The sequence below is a fragment of the Nerophis lumbriciformis genome, linkage group LG37 (assembly GCF_033978685.3).
Source record: "Nerophis lumbriciformis linkage group LG37, RoL_Nlum_v2.1, whole genome shotgun sequence".
NCBI classification, from domain to species: Eukaryota; Metazoa; Chordata; class Actinopteri; order Syngnathiformes; family Syngnathidae; genus Nerophis; species Nerophis lumbriciformis.
In genome coordinates this window covers 18,666,245-18,686,635 of record NC_084584.2, presented here as the reverse complement: position 1 = coordinate 18,686,635, position 20,391 = coordinate 18,666,245, and the positions used below count along the sequence as shown (strand labels likewise).

Genomic DNA, 20,391 nt, shown 5'->3' with positions numbered 1-20,391 from the left:
TTTCTGAGTGAATTTTTGAGGAACATACTGTATTTGTTCTTGGTTTTGCACCATGAGTCTTAATGATTTTAACATACCAGTAAATCTATAGCCTTACATGAATGAAACTAACAATATATTTAAATGTGACGGAAAATATATTTTTAAATCCAATATGTGTAACACTATTAAATAAACCGTTCTCTGCCATCAAACATAAAGGCTTTCACAGAGCTGCATGCTGTTGTCCCTCCCCCACAAGGGGGCATGTCCTAGCAGAAACCCCCATTCAGATGGCGCTGCTGCGGCTTAAAGAGCCTTAGAGGCTGGCAGAGAGGGAGGAAGTGCCAGGATATACTGCAGAGGCAGTGTCGCGATGGGGAACACGCAGGAGAAATCCCCCTTTAGTGGGGGAGGGGAATCCAGACTGGATCGGACTGCAGCCGAGAATAGGAGCAAATGCACGGAAGGGAAGGATCAAAGTGCTCCAGGCAAAGCGGTGGCCAATGGGACTGGGAGCATCCCAGCCACGGTTGGAGAGGAGCCCAGTTATCTGGACCACCCTGACGGGTCTCTCCCGCCCCACCTGGCACGGATTAAGAATGAGGGCAATCAACTCTTCAAGCACGGCCAGTTTGGGGATGCGTTGGACAAGTACAGCCAGGCTATTGAGGGTTGTGCTGAAGCAGGTGGGAACACTTCACTATTGTCAATGTTCTGTGTTGAATTATATAATTGAACATGTCTTTCATGTCACGATTATTATATGATAAAGAAAAAAGCTCGTGGTTTTGATTCATCAAATATACACTTGTCTGCAAAAACAATGTTTCTTAAACAACAAATAATTCTTACATGTTTCAAAAATATTTTTTTATTTCAATGACAAACATGACTTACAATAGACTGTAAATGTAGTCTTTAATATAAACAAAAATGCATCATGTTTATTAAAGACTAAAGAGTCCATGTTTAAAAAAAAAACAGACTGAAGAAGATTGTCTACAATGCTCGGGAACATGTACTTTAGAATCATCTATACCTGGCTTTCCACAAAAACATGCATGTTCTGTTTATTAAAGCCCAAACAATCCTTAATGTTTCAAAATCACACATGGTAGGTTGATGAAGGACTGACTGCCTTCGATGCCAACATAAATGCACAGACTCGTTCAGAATTTTAAACAATCACAAAACAATGTACGGTTGTCACTCGCCACATCAAACTTCAAATATTGCAGTTTCATCACATCAGTTTTTTTTTGTTTTTTTAAACATACATTTTTGCCCTAAATTAAAAATTGGCCACTGATTGGCTTAGTCTGAGGCAGCATTGTTGTATAGGATTGAAAGAGTGTAAATGTGACTAAAGGGTATTGTTTCATGTCTAAAGGGCTCTCGTAATGTTTAAAAATGTATTTACATGGTCATAAACAGGTTTTTATGCTCTAGCTATGAAAATATTCAGTTGATTCTACTACTTGGAAATTCATTTATCTCGGTCCTGTCCGAAACCAATTAAAAGCAATTAACGAGGGGCGACTGTACATTATTTATTCTTTTAAAATCACATGCTGTGTGTTAGGTTTATGAATAACTAACTGCTCACAAAAGCATACTTTCGATTCTGTACAAAAAATATGCATGTTTTTTTTGTTTTTTTAAACCAAACAGTAAAGTTAATTAGGGACTAGATTGTCTTCAATGCTAACCAGCAGAGGTGTGGACTCGAGTCACATGACTTGGACTCGAGTCAGACTCGAGTCATGAATTTGATGACTTTAGACTCGACTTGACAAAATGTAAAAAGACTTGCAACTCGACTTAGACTTTAACATCAATGACTTGTGACTTCACTTGGACTTGAGCCTTTTGAATTGACATGACTTGACATGACTTGCTACTTTCCCCAAAACCCAAAGATGAAAAAGTTATTCGGGAGCGCACCGTATTTTTCATTGTGTACTTGTCTATCAGCGTTGCGTGTGTCAGCTGGTGTGGTCTCAGTACAACAGCCAATCAAATTAGATCTACTTTGTTTTCATCACACAGCATTCATCCAATCAAATTGCAGGACAACCAACGAAGAAGACATGTCCAAACCACACGCCAGTGAACAAAAAATGATACCTAAAATAATTTTGTTTGGGTATAAAAATTACGAGGTGGTCAACACAAAACGGTTTGCAGTATGCAACACATGCGGTTCGAAAATTACTGATGGAGAGGCAACAACTTCCAACTTCGTCCGGCATTTGAAGTTGCACAAAGAACGGTAAGTTTTGAATGTAAGATAACGTTTATTGGCTAAGTAACGTGACTTTTATTTGCTGTGTAGTTAAATCAGTGAGGCTGTAAACTCACTGCTAACGTTATAACGTTATTGCAAACATGGGAATCTGTTGCAGTTCACTACCTTATTCATACTTTTTGTTCAGTGATTTTTTTTAAGCAGGGTTACGTTAGTCAATACGTCACACGTAACGTTAGACGGCGGTCAGCAGCACCGCGTATTTTAGCCACCTAAAAAAAAGACAAAAATAGTAAAATAAAGGTCAGTTAAAATGTATACTATATTATGAATGTGTGTACCGTTTTAGCTAGCTTTCTGACATACTGTTGGTTGTTTACCTCAGTGGTCCCCAACCACCGGGCCGCGGCCCGGTACTGGTCCGTGGATCGATTGGTATCGGGCCGCACAAGAAATAATTTTTTTTTCCTCTTTTTTTAAATAAATCAACATAAAAAACACAAGATACACTTACAAGTAGTGCACCAACCCAAAACAACTCTCTCCCCCCTTTTGTTCTGGGCATTGAACATGAAGACTCTTCCTTCACTGTTCCGAGTGGCCATGAGAGTCTTGGCAGTGCCTGCCTCCAGTGCTCCAGTGGAGCGAGTTTTCAGCCATGGTGGCATCATACTACGCCCCCATCGTGCACAAATGACTGACAGACTCTTGGCTAATTTGGTCTTTTGCAAATGCAATGCAGCATAGGGCCCTGACATATAAAAAGTACAACTTTTTTGTTATGTCCACGTATATGTCATGTTTTTTCAATGTTAACACTTTTGTACAAATAAGTACATTTGCACTTTATTTTTCAATGTGTTTGTTCTGTAAAGGAATGAGTTAATGTTTAAAATGACTGGTTAATAGTGCTATTATAAAGTGCAATGTCAGCACAATTTTCTTTCCTGCAATTTAAAATGCACTTGTTTTAATAAATAAATACAGCGTTTGAAAAGCATACACAATCTGTGTTAATATATTAGTCTGTGGTTAAAAGGACTTGAAAGGACTCGAAACTCAAAATGCAGGACTTAGGACTTGACTTGAGACTTTCCAGTCTTGACTTTGGACTTGACTCGGGGCTTGCCTGTCTTGACTCGGGACTTGACTCGGACTTGAGGGCAAAGACTTGAGACTTACTTGTGACTTGCAAAACAATGACTTGGTCCCACCTCTGCTAACCAGTACTTAAATTAAAAAAAAAAAACAAACATATATGTAAAACGAGTTCTGTTCAAATTGGTGATTCGCACAGGACAATCGCTTTAGCTAACAGCTTCATGGTTGTTTGCTAATGTCTCTAAAAAAGTGGAGACGTCTTGCAGGTATCAGCAGCCCGCAGGACTTGTGCATCCTCTACTCCAACAGAGCCGCCTGCTACCTTAAAGACGGCAACAGCACCGACTGCATCCAAGACTGCACCAAGTACGTCTGGGAGTGAATGGCTGATGTGTGAGACTCAAAACAGTGTTTGTCTCTGATTCTACTAGGGCCTTGGATCTGCAGCCTTACTCCTTGAAGCCCCTGCTGCGTAGAGCCATGGCATATGAGTCGTTGGAGCGCTATAGAAATGCTTACGTGGATTATAAGACCGTGCTGCAGATAGACACTGGGGTGCAGGCAGCCCACGACAGTGTGCACAGGTCAGGACAAGGTCAGGAGGCTAATCTAACAGGTAATATAATTAGTATTGTGTGTGCTCCATTTAGGATCACAAGGATGCTAATTGAGCAGGACGGGATGGTGTGGAGGGAGAAGCTTCCCGAGATTCCTGTGGTGCCGTTGTCGGTGCAGCAGGAACATTGGGAGAAGCCCGTCAGCATGGAGCAGGAGCGGGCACGGGCAGCCAGGGTGGCACAGGACGAAGGTACAGTAGGTGACGTTACACTTACGTACATTGTGAGTAACACATAGCACATCTTACTCATCTCACCATATGAAATGTAACTTACTTCAGAGTATTATTTATTTATTTATTCGTATTGTGATTACTTATGGAGTATATTGTGAATAAATGTTTTAGCGTGGGTTCCCTCCGGGTACTCCGGCTTCCTCCCACCTCCAAAGACATGCACCTGGGGATAGGTTGATTGGGAACACTAAATTGGCCCTAGTGTGTGAATGTGAATGTTGTCTGTCTGTCTGTGTTAGCCCTGTGATGAGGTAGCGACTTGTCCAGGGTGTACGCCACCTTCCGCCCAATTGTAACTGGGATAGGCTACAGGGCCCCCCGCGACCCTGAAGGGATTAAGCGGTAGAAAATGGATGGATAGATGTTTTAGCAACTGTTATGTAAAAGAAAAGGGGTAGTATTAAACAAGCTCTGCTTCTTCCTACTCCTTTTCGAACATGTTGAAAAGAGAAACTGGAAATTGTGATGTATCGTGTTGTATGCATGCATGTTCAAAATAAACTCAAACTCAATAAACTCAAGTCAGTGAGTAAAACGCTGCGTGGTGTGTGTAAAATTGTGCGTGCGTGCGTGCATGCGTGGCATCAATAATGCATTGGGAAAGGAGCCACATTGTGATGTCGTAATGGAACAATCCAGGTCATGTTTCCTGAAGGTTCATTACTCCTCTCTCCATCTATCTGTGTGTATAATATATATATATATATATATATATATATATATATATATATATACATACAGGTAAAAGCCAGTAAATTAGAATATTTTGAAAAATGTGATTTATTTCAGTAATTGCATTCAAAAGGTGTAACTTGTACATTATATTTATTCATTGCACACAGACTGATGCATTCAAATGTTTATTTCATTTAATTTTGATGATTTGAAGTGGCAACAAATGAAAATCCAAAATTCCGTGTGTCACAAAATTAGAATATTACTTAAGGCTAATACAAAAAAGGGATTTTTAGAAATGTTGGCCAACTGAAAAGTATGAAAATGAAAAATATGAGCATGTACAATACTCAATACTTGGTTGGAGCTCCTTTTGCCTCAATTACTGCGTTAATGCGGCGTGGCATGGAGTCGATGAGTTTCTGGCACTGCTCAGGTGTTATGAGAGCCCAGGTTGCTCTGATAGTGGCCTTCAACTCTTCTACGTTTTTGGGTCTGGCATTCTGCATCTTCCTTTTCACAATACCCCACAGATTTTCTATGGGGCTAAGGTCAGGGGAGTTGGCGGGCCAATTTAGAACAGAAATACCATGGTCCGTAAACCAGGCACGGGTAGATTTTGCGCTGTGTGCAGGCGCCAAGTCCTGTTGGAACTTGAAATCTCCATCTCCATAGAGCAGGTCAGCAGCAGGAAGCATGAAGTGCTCTAAAACTTGCTGGTAGACGGCTGCGTTGACCCTGGATCTCAGGAAACAGAGTGGACCGACACCAGCAGATGACATGGCACCCCAAACCTTCACCCAACCATGCAAATTTTGCATTTCCTTTGGAAATCGAGGTCCCAGAGTCTGGAGGAAGACAGGAGAGGCACAGGATCCACGTTGCCTGAAGTCTAGTGTAAAGTTTCCACCATCAGTGATGGTTTGGGGTGCCATGTCATCTGCTGGTGTCGGTCCACTCTGTTTCCTGAGATCCAGGGTCAACGCAGCCGTCTACCAGCAAGTTTTAGAGCACTTCATGCTTCCTGCTGCTGACCTGCTCTATGGAGATGGAGATTTCAAGTTCCAACAGGACTTGGCGCCTGCACACAGCGCAAAATCTACCCGTGCCTGGTTTACGGACCATGGTATTTCTGTTCTAAATTGGCCCGCCAACTCCCCTGACCTTAGCCCCATAGAAAATCTGTGGGGTATTGTGAAAAGGAAGATGCAGAATGCCAGACCCAAAAACGCAGAAGAGTTGAAGGCCACTATCAGAGCAACCTGGGCTCTCATAACACCTGAGCAGTGCCAGAAACTCATCGACTCCATGCCACGCCGCATTAACGCAGTAATTGAGGCAAAAGGAGCTCCAACCAAGTATTGAGTATTGTACATGCTCATATTTTTCATTTTCATACTTTTCAGTTGGCCAACATTTCTAAAAATCCCTTTTTTGTATTAGCCTTAAGTAATATTCTAATTTTGTGACACACGGAATTTTGGATTTTCATTTGTTGCCACTTCAAATCATCAAAATTAAATGAAATAAACATTTGAATGCATCAGTCTGTGTGCAATGAATAAATATAATGTACAAGTTACACCTTTTGAATGCAATTACTGAAATAAATCAAGTTTTTCAAAATATTCTAATTTACTGGCTTTTACCTGTGTGTGTGTGTGTGTGTGTGTATATATATATATATATATATATATATATATATATATATATATATATATATATATATATATATATATATATATATATATATATATATATATATATATATATATATACACACACACACACACACACACACACTCTCTTGTAAAGAACATAATGTCATGGCTGTCTTGAGTTTCCAATAATTTCCACAACTCTTATTTCTTTGTGATAGAGTGATTGGAGCACATAGTTTCTGATCACAAAAAACATTCATGAAGTTTGGTTCTTTTATGAATTTATTATGGGTCTACTGAAAATGTGACCAAATCTGCTGGGTCAAAAGTATACATACAGCAATGTTAATATTTGGTTACATGTCCCTTGGCAAGTTTCACTGCAATAAGGTGCTTTTGCTAGCCATCCACAAGCTTCTGGCAAACTTCTGGTTGAATTTTTGACCATTCCTCTTGACAAAATTGGTGCAGTTCAGCTAAATTTGTTGGTTTTCTGACATGGACTTGTTTCTTCAGCATTGTCCACATGTTCTCAATGGGGTTTAAGTCAAGACTTTGGGAAGGCCATTCTAAAACCTTAATTCTAGCCTGATTTAGCCATTCCATTACTACTGTTGACATGTGTTTGGGGTCATTGTCCTGTTTGAACACCCAACTGTGCCCAAGACCCAACCTCCGGGCTAATGATTTTAGGTTGTCCTGAAAAATTTGGAGGTAATCATCCTTTTTCATTGTCCCATTTACTCTCTGTAAAGCACCAGTTCCATTGGCAGCAAAACAGGCCCAGAGCATAATACTACCACAAACCATGCTTGACGGTAGGAGTGGTGTTCCTGGGATTAAAGGCCTCACCTTTTCTACAAAAAAATAAGAGTTGTAGAAATGATTGGAAACTCAAGACAACCATTACATTATGTAACCTTTTGACTACGACTGTATATGTGTGTATGTATGTATGTAGGTGTATATGTACGTGTGTATGTATATTATTGATAATATTATTGTCATCAAATGGTCTCCCATTTACAGTCAGACGAAAGGAAGCCCGCGTCAGTCTCCTCAAACAGGAAGGCAACGACCTGGTCAAGAGGGGTCACTTCCACGACGCAATGCACAAGTACACCGAATGTATCGCCATCAAACACGACGACTGCGCCCTCTACACAAACAGGTACACAAAATATACATGTTTCAAAATCTACTTTACTAAAATAGCAAAGTACCATAAAACATAAGGGTTCCTAAAATATTGGTTTGGGGTACCATGGCGGAGTCATGAGCAGCTTGAGAGATTTTCATTATTATGTTTACATTCTAGTATTCATGTTAGAATGATACACCAGCCTGCATCTAGGTGGCAAAAGTGCTCAATCTAATCCTATCCAGTAGAAGTAATAAGTGCACAGGGGAAGTGATGGGGTTTGTGAACGGGATGGAAAAACAATTGGAACTGTCGTCAGCAACATGTATAAAGAATGTGAATTACACAATGTGTTGTACAGAACATTTAATAAATATGATCAAGTTCTCAATAGTAATCCATTTCAGGGGGGTCACTGACAATTTCTGTACCCTGGATGCAGGGCCGTTGCTCGGAATTCTGTTTCAAAACATTTCTCAACGGGCTACTGCAAGGAATTTAGGGATTGCTCTATCTAAGGTCTTTAATATCATCAAAGGGTTCAGAGAATCTGGGGAAATCACTGCACGTAACATTGAATGTCCGTGACCTTGGATCCCTCAGGCGGTACTGCATCAAAAACCGACAAGTCTAAGTCGTCAGTGTGTAAAGGATATCACCACATGGGCTCAGTTGGTCGCTACATCTGTAAATGCAAGTTAAAACTGGGCCCGAGTTCATCTAAGATGGACTGATGCAAAGTGTAAACGTGTTCTGTGGTCTGACGAGTCCACATTTCAAATTGTTTTTGGAAACTGTGGACTTCGTGTCCTCTGGAACAAAGAGGAAAAGAACCATCCGAATTGTTATAAGAGCAAATTTCAAAAGCCAGCATAAATGATGGTATGGGGGTGTATTAGTGTCCAAGGCATGGGTAACTTAAACATCTGTGAAAGCACCATTAATGCTGAAAGGTACAGGTTTTGGAGCAACATTTGTTGCCATCCAAGCAACGTTATCATGGACGCCCCTGCTTATTTTAGCAAGACAATACCAAGCCACGTGTTACAACAGCGTGGCTTCATAGTAAAAGAGTGTGGGTGCTACACTGGCCTGCCTGTAGTCCAGACCTGTCTCCCATTGAAAATGTGTGGCACGTTATGAAGCGTAAAATACCACAACGGACTGTTGAACAATTTAAACTGTACATCAAGCAAGAATGGGAAATAATTCCACCTAAAAAACTTCAAAAATTGATCTCCTCAGTTCCCAAACGTTTACTCAGTGTTGTTAAAAGGAAAGGCCATGTAACACAGTGGTAAAAATGTCCCTGTGTTAACAATTTTGCAATGTGTTGCTGCCATTAAATTCTAGGTTAATGATTTGCAAAAAAAAAAGTTTTTCAATTCGAACATTAAAATCTTGTTTTTGCAGTCTATTCAATTTGATCTGAAAAGTTGAAAAGGATTTGCAAATCATTGTATTCTGTTTTTATTTACAAATTACACAACGTGCCAACTTCACTGGTTTTGTATATCAATTATGTAATATTGTCTTATTCTCATTTAACTGATTTGCAACAAGTTATTACACCTCTGATTGCAAATACATGTTCAATTACCCATTCAATATACATTCAGGTATAGCTGGTATTTTATTGTATTCAACAATCAAACACTGATATGCAAAAAAAAGTGTCCTGGCTCAAGATAGCTCACAGGTAAATATGTAGCATTTAACTTAAATGTGCAAGAAAAACAAAGAGCACATGTAATACGTTGTTTTAAAACAAATATAAAAAATCAACAACAAGGCTCATCTGAGCTCAAAGTTTAAATTGAATTATAAAAATGAAACTTATTTTGCTATTATATGATTGAAATAGCCAAGGTGTTGATTAATGTCACTGCCAGTGGTACAGCAGTTCACCAATACATCACTCATTCACCATCAAAGGCATCATTGGCCAGCTGGATGTGGGGGTGAAACTCAGATGAAGCAGCCACTGCTGACTCTGGTGCAGCAGAGCATGAAGGTTTTTGTTCCATTATATATACAGTGGGTACGAAAAGTATTCTGACCCATTTAAAATGTTTCACTCTTTGGTTTATTGCAGCCATTTACTAAAATCCAAAAAGTTAATTTTATTTCTCATTAATGTACACGCAGCACAGCATCTTGACAAAAAAAACCCAGAAATGTAGACATTTTTGCAAATGTATTAAAAATAAAAAACACAAATTGCATGTACATAAATATTCAGACTCTTTGCTCATTACTTTGTTGATGCACCTTTGGCAGCAATTACAGCTTGAAGTATTTTTGGATACGATGCCACAGGTTTGGCACACCTATCTTTGGGCAGTTTTGCCCATTCTGCTTTGCAGTACCTTTTCAACTCCATCAAATTGGATGGGAAGCGTTGGTTTTCATCCAGGATGTCTCTGCATATTGCTGCATTTATCTTTTCCACTATCCTGGCAGGTTTCCCAGTTCCTGCCACTGCAAAGCATCCCCACAGCATGATGCTACCACCACCATGCTTCACTGTAGGGATGATGGTATTGGCCAGGTGGTGAGCCATGCTTGGTTTTATCCAAACATAATGTCTGGCATTCACGCCAAAGACTTCAAGCTTTGTCTCATCAGACCAGATACTTTGTTTTTTCATGCTCTTGAGAGTCTTTCAGGTACATTTTGACAAACATTTTACTCAGAATTGGCTTCCGTGTGGCCACGTTACCATACAGGCCTGATGGGTCGTTTGCTGCAGAGATGGTTGTCCTTCTGGAAGGTTCTCCTCTCTCCACAGAGAAATGCCGTAGATCTGACAGAGTGACCATCGGGTTCTTGGTCACCTCCCTGACTGGACTAAGATGAATGCAGCAATGTACAGAGACATCCTGGATGAAAACCAACGCTTCCTATCCAATCTGACGGAGCTTGAAAGGTGCTACAAAGAGGAATGGGCGAAATTGCCCAAAGATAGGTGTGCCAAGCTTGTAAATTCAAAAAGGTTTGAGGCTCTAATTTCCGCTAGAGGTGCGTCAACGAAGTATTGAGCAAAGGGGTTGAGTTTTTTATTTTTAATAAATTGGCAAAACAGTTCTACATTTCTGTTTTCTGTAAAAATGAGTGTACATTAATGAGAAATAAAATGAATTGGATTTTGGAATTTGGATTTTAGCAAATTGATGCAATGAAACAAGAGGCTTGAATACTTTTTGTAACCACTGTATTGTAAACATTGTTATTTTTCATGGAAAAACTGTTGCAGAACTAACATTCTTGGACAAAATGTAATTGGCTTCTTAGCATGGTAGCTCTAGGTGGAGAGGTTCACTTTCCCAGACAAATAATATTTTAAACCATTCAAAAGTCAGTAAAAACTGTCCACAATTCTAAAAAGTATTTTTTTAAACTTTTTGTCAGCTGTTATGGCAGGGTTTGGGAACCTTTTTGGCTGAGTGAGCCATGAAAGCCAAATATTTTAAAATGTATTTCTGTGAGAGCCATATAATATTTTTTTAACACTGAATACAACAAAATGCGTTCATTTTTAAGTAAGATCAACATTCTTAGAGTATAATAAGTCTTATTCTTTTTACTAATATTGTTATTCTTAAGCTAACCAATAATAAATAAAATACTTCTTACTATTAATAAGACTACTGGTGCTGCATGGTTTTTGCTGATGGCTTTGTCGTCTGGTTTATATGTGGTTATTTTTTTAAACTGTGATTACCAGCGGAATTATTCATTACTTATCGTGTTAAGCAATGTCAGCTAAGATTTATCTGAGAGCCAGATGCAGTCATCAAAAAAGCCACAGGTTCCCTACCCCTGTATTATGGTGTCTTATTTTATACTGCTTTGAAAACAAATCTTTAAACATTTAACTTTTTTGTATCCATCCATCCATCCATTTTCTACCGCTTGTCCCGTTCGGGGTTGCTGGAGCCTATCTCAGCTGCATTTGGGTGGAAGGCGGCGTACACCCTGGACACTTGTCCATCTCATCGCAGGGCCAACATTGATAGACAGACAACATTCACACTCACATTCACACATTAGGGCCAATTTAGTGTTGCCAATAAACCTATCCCCTAAGCTCGTAAATGTCAACACTAAACACATTTTACATGACCTCTTTGAATACATCATGATAAACAGAATGATTGTTGATGCAATGCACCTCCTTCTCCTTCAAACGTCTCAGCTGACGTCATTGTTTTCTGTTGTGACACTTGTTAAGAAAATGGTACAAAAAGACGTTATGTTTATTTTGTTTAGATTTTAGGTTTGATTTGGATTTTGTGCGCTGCGTAGATTTTCCGTTTGCAACAAAACTGAAAACAAATTTTGTGTTGATTTATTCATTTTATACCGCACAGACTTAAACATAGACACCAAATGGCAGGGAGAGCACATACTCAGAGCTTTTTGTCCATTTTGGTCTTTTTTGTCAGTTTTCTGTAAACGGCGTCATTTTTGTGGTGGATTTTCATGTCCGAAAAAAGTTACGGCCCCGTGTGAATTTGATGTTTCCAGTTGAAGTAGTCCGGAAGATCCAAAATTCAAAACTCTCATAGGATCTTAACAGTGGCGGGCTGTGCGTTTCCCACCTCGGCCTTCAGTGATGACCGACTTCAATGATTACCTCTCAAAATACCATAATTTATGTCCCCACATGACCATAGCTGGAGAAATACTATACAGAAACACATTTAAGCACTACTGGGCATTGTAGAAAACGGGTTATTTTCTGGCGCATTTAAATATCAATTAACCCGCATCAGCAATTAAAACATTACTTACTGTATGTGGTACTGTCAAAATTAATATTGCAAAAAACATTTTAAATGTGAAATAAAACTTCTGAACTCACATTTCATCGACAGCTGAGCTCGCGTCTGGGGTTGGCTGACATGGTCTCTCACAAGATGTAGTTTCTCTTTAAATATCCTCCTTAAAGGGGAACATTATCACCAGACCTATGTAAGCGTCAAAATATACCTTGATGTTGCAGAAAAAAGACCATATATTTTTTTAACCGATTTCCGAACTCTAAATGGGTGAATTTTGGCGAATTAAACGCCTTTCTAATATTCGCTCTCGGAGCGATGACGTCACAACGTGACGTCACATCAGGAAGCAATCCGCCATTTTCTCAAACACCGAGTCAAATCAGCTCTGTTATTTTCCATTTTTTCGACTGTTTTCCGTACCTTGGAGACATCATGCCTCGTCGGTGTGTTGTCGGAGGGTGTAACAACACGAACAGGGACGGATTCAAGTTGCACCAGTGGCCCAAAGATGCGAAAGTGGCAAGAAATTGGACGTTTGTTCCGCACACTTTACCGACGAAAGCTATGCTACGACAGAGATGGCAAGAATGTGTGGATATCCTGCGACACTCAAAGCAGATGCATTTCCAACGATAAAGTCAAAGAAATCTGCCGCCAGACCCCCATTGAATCTGCCGGAGTGTGTGAGCAATTCAGGGACAAAGGACCTCGGTAGCACGGCAAGCAATGGCGGCAGTTTGTTCCCGCAGACAAGCGAGCTAAACCCCCTGGATGTCTTGGCTCACACCGTCCCGAAGATGATCAAGTGAAGAATGTCGACCCTAGCTTCCCTGGCCTGCTGACATGAGGGTATGTCTACAGAATATATTAATTGATGAAAATTGGGCTGTCTGCACTCTCAAAGTGCATGTTGTTGCCAAATGTATTTCATATGCTGTAAACCTAGTTCATAGTTGTTAGTTTCCTTTAATGCCAAACAAACACATACCAATCGTTGGTTAGAAGGCAATCGCCGAATTCGTCCTCGCTTTCTCCCGTGTCGCTGGCTGTCGTGTCGTTTTCGTCGGTTTCGCTTGCATACGGTTCAAACCGATATGGCTCAATAGCTTCAGTTTCTTCTTCAATTTGGTTTTCGCTACCTGCCTCCACACTACAACCATCCGTTTCAATACATGCGTAATCTGTTGAATCGCTTAAGCCGCTGAAATCCGAGTCTGAATCCGAGCTAATGTCGCTATAGCTTGCTGTTCTTTCCGCCATGTTTGTTTGTGTTGGCTTCACTATGTGACGTAACAGGAAAATGGACGGGTGGTTAAAATCAGACACTTTGAAGCTTTTTTTAGGGATATTGCGTGATGGGTAAAATTTTGAAAAAAACTTAAAAAAATATAATGAGCCACTGGGAACTGTTTTTAATGGTTTTAACCATTCTGAAATTGTGATAATGTTCCCCTTTAAATATGGCCTTGCAAATATATGTGTTGTCTTGTGTAATCATAAAAGATGCAGACAAGGCGTGTTGGCTGAGTTCTTAAAGTTTACTCCACAGCGTGCTCGTCAGCAACATCCAACTGCCGGCATGGGTGTATTCAACAACCTAATCGGGGCTACTGCGCATGCTCTTTACTACGGTGGCATGCTGGGTAATGGAGTTCTTATGTTACCTGGCTCGTAACCTCACTATATATCTGCTTAGGGCCTCCAGTGGTTCTTAACCCGTGTTCGATCGAACCCTAGGGGTTTGGTGAGTCGGCCTCAGGGGTTCGGCGAAGCCTCCACCACGGAGGTCAAGACACACCCGACTCATCGTGTAAATAAAAACTTATACCCCCAAACAATTTTCCCTCTAATTTTCCATCTGATTTGCAGGTATGTAATTTGTTGTGAGTTAATGCACTTTGTTGGTTTTGTTCTTTGAACAAGGTGATGGTCATGCACGGTTCATTTTGTGCACCAGTAAAAAAACATAACTTTGTCTTGAATTTGAAAAAAAACATTTTATTTTTAACTAAAGAAGGTGAATGCGCGTAGGAAACTGGTGGGGTTCGGCACCTCCAACAAGGTTAAGAACCACTGGCTTAGGCCATCTAGAAGGCCTTACTGACAACATGTGATCTGATTGGCTATCGCAACTGTCTATCACTGTATGTCCCCGTTCGCTTACAGCACACGGACTTCCGCATTGCTGAATCTGAAGGCCCCGGCAGAATTGGTACAGCATGGCAACATAAGCTAGCTGAATTCTGTTTGGATAGAAACTCTATGAACTAAAAACAACAGCGGTGGAAAAAGCATAATATAACATGAAGAGAATATGAATACTTATAGATGTTTAGGGAAATTAAATTAAAAATTACTTTTATCTTTAATTATGATGATGATTTCTGGTTATGTTAGGCCAGCAGAGAAGGCCTTGCTGGCCCTGACGGCACACCACTGGATCTTATCACAATAAAATTGGAACCAAATAAAATGTCATTGTTTACCAAAACCCAAGTAGATGTCACCGTACACATCATTAATAAACGAATCACAGAAGACAGTTTAAAAACAAGAACAAACCTCACACCTGAAGACCCTATGTGTCAAAGTCAAGGCATGAATTATCTATGGATGATATTTGATTAGTATTAGAACCGGCCCGCAGGACACAGCTGCCTGCTACTGTTTAGCATGCATCAATACTCCATCAGTGTGGGCGCTAGGAATTTTCAAAAGTCATAAAAATGGGGTCCCACAGTAATTTTTGGTGTCCTACTTTTTTGTAATCGTTTTGAAAACAAATGATGAATGTATGCATTATCCTGTTATATCTCACATTGTATAGTGTTTTGGGAAAAGGTTATCATGAATGTTACTTAATTCATTAAAAAAAATTATGATTTAACTGAATTAAGGTCCACACAAGCGACAATAGGGGTGAGGAGAACCAGGTAGACTTGACAGGTGTGCCTGGTTGGCCACGCCTATAAGAACAGATGATAGATAACGCATCACAGTGGTCAGGTGACCCTTCTGAAGAAGACAGTAGGTGACAGTTGAAAAACATGTCCGGTAAAAATTCCATCCATTGTACCGAAAATATTGTCTGACTGGAAGAAAATTGAAAAGTATATTACTCGCTTGCATAATTAAAATGAACTTAAAAAAAGACCCCAATATTTGGACACCAATTAAATGTTATTGTCTTAATATCATCCATCCATCTTCTTCCGCTTATCCGAGGTCGGGTCGCGGGGGCAGCAGCTTAAGCAGGGAAGCCCAGACTTCCCTCTCCCCAGCCACTTCGTCCAGCTCCTCCCGGGGGATCCCGAGGCGTTCCCAGGCCAGCCGGGAGACATAGTCTTCCCAGCGTGTCCTGGGTCTTCCTCGTGGCCTCCTACCGGTCGGACGTGCCCGAAACACCTTCCTAGGGAGGCGTTCGGGTGGCATCCTGACCAGATGCCCGAACCACCTCATCTGGCTCCTCTCGATGTGGAGGAGCAGCGGCTTTACTTTGAGGTCCCCCCGAATGACAGAGCTTCTCACCCTATCTCTAAGGGAGAGCCCCGCCACTCGGCGGAGGAAACTCATTTCGGCCGCTTGTACCCGTGATCTTGTCCTTTCGGTCATGACCCAAAGCTCATGACCATAGGTGAGGATGGGAACGTAGATTGACCGGTAAATCGAGAGCTTTGCCTTCCAGCTCAGCTCCTTCTTCACCACAACGGATCGATACAGCGTCCGCATTACTGAAGACGCCGCACCGATCCGCCTGTCGATCTCACGATCCACTCTTCCCCCACTCGTGAACAAGACTCCGAGGTACTTGAACTCTAACCCTAACCCATACAGATTTTTTAAAATATAAAACAGCATAATATAATTATATAAAATAATAACAAAATCTATGTATATTGGCCGCCGAGGGTAAGCATCGATTCCCTCGTGTGCTTCAAATGTCATGAAATTGTCCTTCAAGTTGACCAAAATGTATGTTAGGTTTACTCAGGACTTGATACTAAGAAGAAGAGACTATTTGAAGACTCAAATAGTCTATGTCAACAAAAACTTTAATTCGGTTAATGAGGACTCTACTTTAAGTTCTCATTTTGTTTACACGAATTAGGAACTCTAAATTGTCTCGTGTGTGAACAAAAATTGACTTTAAGGACTTTGATTTATTTCCTTTTTTTAATGAAATGACTGAAAATTGTTTTTGAATATGATCTATATTTTGTGTCTTCTTCCAGAGCCATTAGTCTGCTAAAGCTGAGTCGCTTCCAAGAGGCCAAGCAGGACTGTAACGCTGCCCTCCTCTTGGAGCCAACTAACAAGAAGGCCTTCTACAGACGAGCTCTGGCTCATAAGGGTCTACAGGTCGACTAAACCTCCTTTAACACCCCCACCCCGATGTCTCATTAACGTTTCATCTAAACTTTTACATGATCTTTTGTCATTCAGGACTACTTGTCGGCTAGTAGTGACCTCCAGGAGGTCCTAGAGCTAGACCCCAACGTCAGAGAGGCCGAGGCGGAGCTTCTTGTGGTGACCAGCCTGCTGAGAAAGAGCCTCATGGACGACAGGGTCAGTAAGAAATTGGTTTGTGTACCAAAATGTGTCCAGATCCGATTTTGTGATCTATTTTTTGCCACGTTTGTTCAGCCTCTTCAAATGTGATGGATCCTGATCTCGGAGATAATCGCTTCGTTCTGGAATGTTCCAAAGCCTCCCTCCTTCCATGCAGAAGGTGGAGACCGGCTCAGAAATCATAAGGTCTGGTGCAAAAACAAGAAGTGGTTTGAGTGTGCCTTACTGAGATTTCAAACCACTCTTATGATGCAAAAGGCCAAGTTTCATTGTGGTGAAAAGAGCTTTGTTTCCAAAGTTACCCAAAAATAGTTTTCTGATTATAGACCATTTCATGTGAGCATGACAACATTTGTGTTATAAACTGATTTTAATGTGTGCAATGTACAAAACCCAAAACCAGTGAAGTTGGCACCTTGTGTAATTCGTAAATAAAAACAGAATACGATGATTTTCAAATCCTTTTCAACTTGTATTCAATTGAATAGACTGAGAATTTTTTTGTTGTTGCAAATAATCATTAACTTTGAATTTAATGGCAGTAACACATTGCAAAAAAGTTGGCAAAGGACCATGTAACTTTGTTACATGGCCTTTCCTTTTGACAACACTCAGTAAACATTTGGGAATGGAGGAGACCCAATTTTTGAAGCTTTTTAGGTGGAATTCTTTCCCATTCTTGCTTCAACAGTCCAGGGTCTCCGTTGTCGTATTTTAGGCTTCATATTGCACCACACATTTTCAATGGGAGACAGGTCTGGACTACAGGCAGGCCAGTCTAGTACCCGCACGCTGTTGTAAGACGTGGCTTGGCATTGTCTTGCTGAAATAAGCAGGGGCGTCCATGATAACGTTGCTTGGATGGCAACATACAGTATGTTGCTTTCAGCATATTGGTGCCTTCACAGATGTGTAAATTACCCATGCTTTGGGCACTAATATACCCCCATAGCATCACAGATGCTGGCTTTTAAACTTGGCGCCAAGAACAATCCGGATGATTCTTTTCCTCTTTGTTCCAGACGACATGACGTCCACAGTTTCCAAAAACAATTTGAAATGTGGACTCGTCAGACTACAGAACACTTTTACACTTTGCATCAGTCCATCTTAGATGAGCTCGGGCCCAGCGAAGCCAGCGGCGTTTCTGTGTGTTGTTGATAAATGGCTTTGGCTTTGCATAGTAGTTTTAACTTGCACTTACAGATGTAGCGACGAACTGTAGTTACTGACGGTGGTTTTCTGAAGTGTTCCTGAGCCCATGTGTTGATATCCTTAACACACTGTCAGTTTTTGATGCAGTACCGCCTGAGAGATCGAAGGGCACGGGCATTTAATGTTGGTTTCCGCTTACGTACAGTGATTTCTCCAGATTCTCTGAACCTTTTGATGGTATTGCGGACCGTAGATGGTGAATGTGGAGGTTGCCATCCCGTGGGTCCTCCAGACCACCAAGCATTGCCATGAGAGCCCGGATCAGGGGTAAATAAATAAATAAATGATAAATGGGTTGTACTTGTATAGCGCTTTTCTACCTTCAAGGTACTCAAAGCGCTTTGACACTACTTCCACATTTACCCATTCACACACACATTCACACACTGATGGAGGGAGCTGCCATGCAAGGCGCTAACCAGCACCCATCAGGAGCAAGGGTGAAGTGTCTTGCTCAGGACACAACGGACATGACGAGGTTGGTACTAGGTGGGGATTGAACCAGGGACCCTCGGGTCGCGCACGGCCACTCTTCCACTGCGCCACGCCGTCCAAGTCTTTATTTTTAATAGTGTCCTCAGGTTGCTTTCCAGCAATTATCTGTGTGTCTTCCTTTCCCTATGAGTCTGTGCTCTCGCTCTCGCTCCAGCTCCAACAACATCTCTCCTCCCGGCTGCTGCTTATACAGGGCGAAAGTTGATTAAATAACAAGGCCCACCTGGGCCATCTACGCACCTGTCGCTGACTTCGAGGCCGGTCCTGGCACACCCAGTTTCGCTGCAGGCCCGCAGGCCACGCTCCCCTCCACAGTGAAATCCCTAAATTCCTTGCAATAGCTCGTTGAGAAATGTTGTTCTTTAACTGTTTGACAATTTGGTCATGCATTTGTTCACAAAGTGGTGACCCTCGCCCAATCCTTGTTTGTGAATGACTAAGCATTTCATGGAAGCTGCTTTTATACCCAATCATGGCACCCACCTGTTCCCAATTAGCCTGTTCACCTGTGGGATTTTCCAAATAAGTGTTTGAGCATTCCTCAACATTCTCAGTCTTTTTTGCCATTGTGCCAGCTTTTTTTAAATATGTTGCAGGCATCAAATTCCAAATAAGATAACATTTGCAAAAAATAAAGTTTACCAGTTCGAACGTTAAGTATCTTTGCAGTCTATTCAATTGAATAAATGGACTAGCAAAAATATTCCGTTTTTATTTATGATTTACACAACGTGACAACTTCACCGGTTTTGGGTTTGTATGATTTTTCTAAAAAGTAGCACATCATTCCATTGTGCCCCGGTTTTGGGTTTGCATGATTTTTCTAAAAAGTAGCACATCATTCCATTCTGCCACACTACTGTTCAATCTCTTCATTAGGCTTTATTGTATTGTGTGTATATTTCATGTGTGTACTATGGCTGTCAAAGTTATCATTAATCACAGAAAATGATGGCATGAATCTAATATGAAAAGGCAGATTGACTAATAACTACGCAATTTATTTAGACCGCACCTGCCCATTTACCAAAACAGTGGATGGTTACCTGAAAGTTGCTGGGGTTATTATACGGTCTGATCAGGTCAATACATAATGAGTGAGGAGACTGCAACTGATGATAAAATACTAGCACTTGAGACAAAAACTATCTAATTTGCATCTATTGTAGAAATGAATTATCTTTTCACCGAAGCACAAGTTTAAAATGCTATTTTAAAGCAAAACACATTTTTAAGGCAGATGCGAGCAATAATGCTATTGGCACATCAACAACAAGCTACGATAGTGGCAATGTTATAAACAGTGCTCAAAGCTTGGGCAGCTACTGTGATTAATCAAAATTCCACAGTGTGATTAATCTGATTTTAAACACACTAGTGCTGTCAAACAATACCGATGTTGAAGTTTCAATTCAATACAGACCGACACCTCTGAGTTGAAATTTTATGATTGTGGAATAATTTTGTTATGAGTGCAAATTAATAACAAAATAACAATGTAACTGAAATATAAATGTTTTGTAGCGAATCATTAGAACAAAAGTTATGATTTGTGAACCCTATGGTTTATGCACACAAAATACTTGAAGCGCATGTAGAGTACAGGTTTTAAAGGACATTCCCACATCAAAAACTGAGTTTTTATGAGTGTTTAGGTTCCATAA

General features: G+C 40.7%; 1 protein-coding gene across 4 annotated transcripts; it reads left to right on the top strand.

Annotated features, from left to right (window-relative positions):
- The first annotated feature begins 222 nt into the window (after nt 1-222).
- spag1a (sperm associated antigen 1a) lies at nt 223-20,390 on the top strand. 4 transcript variants are annotated; one of them, XM_061930793.1, is made up of 8 exons: nt 228-668; nt 3,598-3,697; nt 3,763-3,915; nt 3,982-4,139; nt 7,550-7,691; nt 16,681-16,807; nt 16,892-17,014; nt 17,093-20,390. In XM_061930793.1, exons 1-8 carry the CDS (start codon nt 356-358, stop codon nt 17,105-17,107), a joined length of 1,131 nt encoding a protein of 376 aa, XP_061786777.1. In that variant the 5' UTR covers nt 228-355; the 3' UTR covers nt 17,108-20,390. The 4 variants fall into 4 exon arrangements, with proteins under 4 accessions (XP_061786778.1, XP_061786777.1, XP_061786780.1 ...); XM_061930796.1 differs by having other exon boundaries at nt 336-668; nt 3,598-3,701; XM_061930795.1 differs by having other exon boundaries at nt 336-668; nt 3,582-3,697.
- The last annotated feature ends 1 nt before the right edge of the window (nt 20,391 follows it).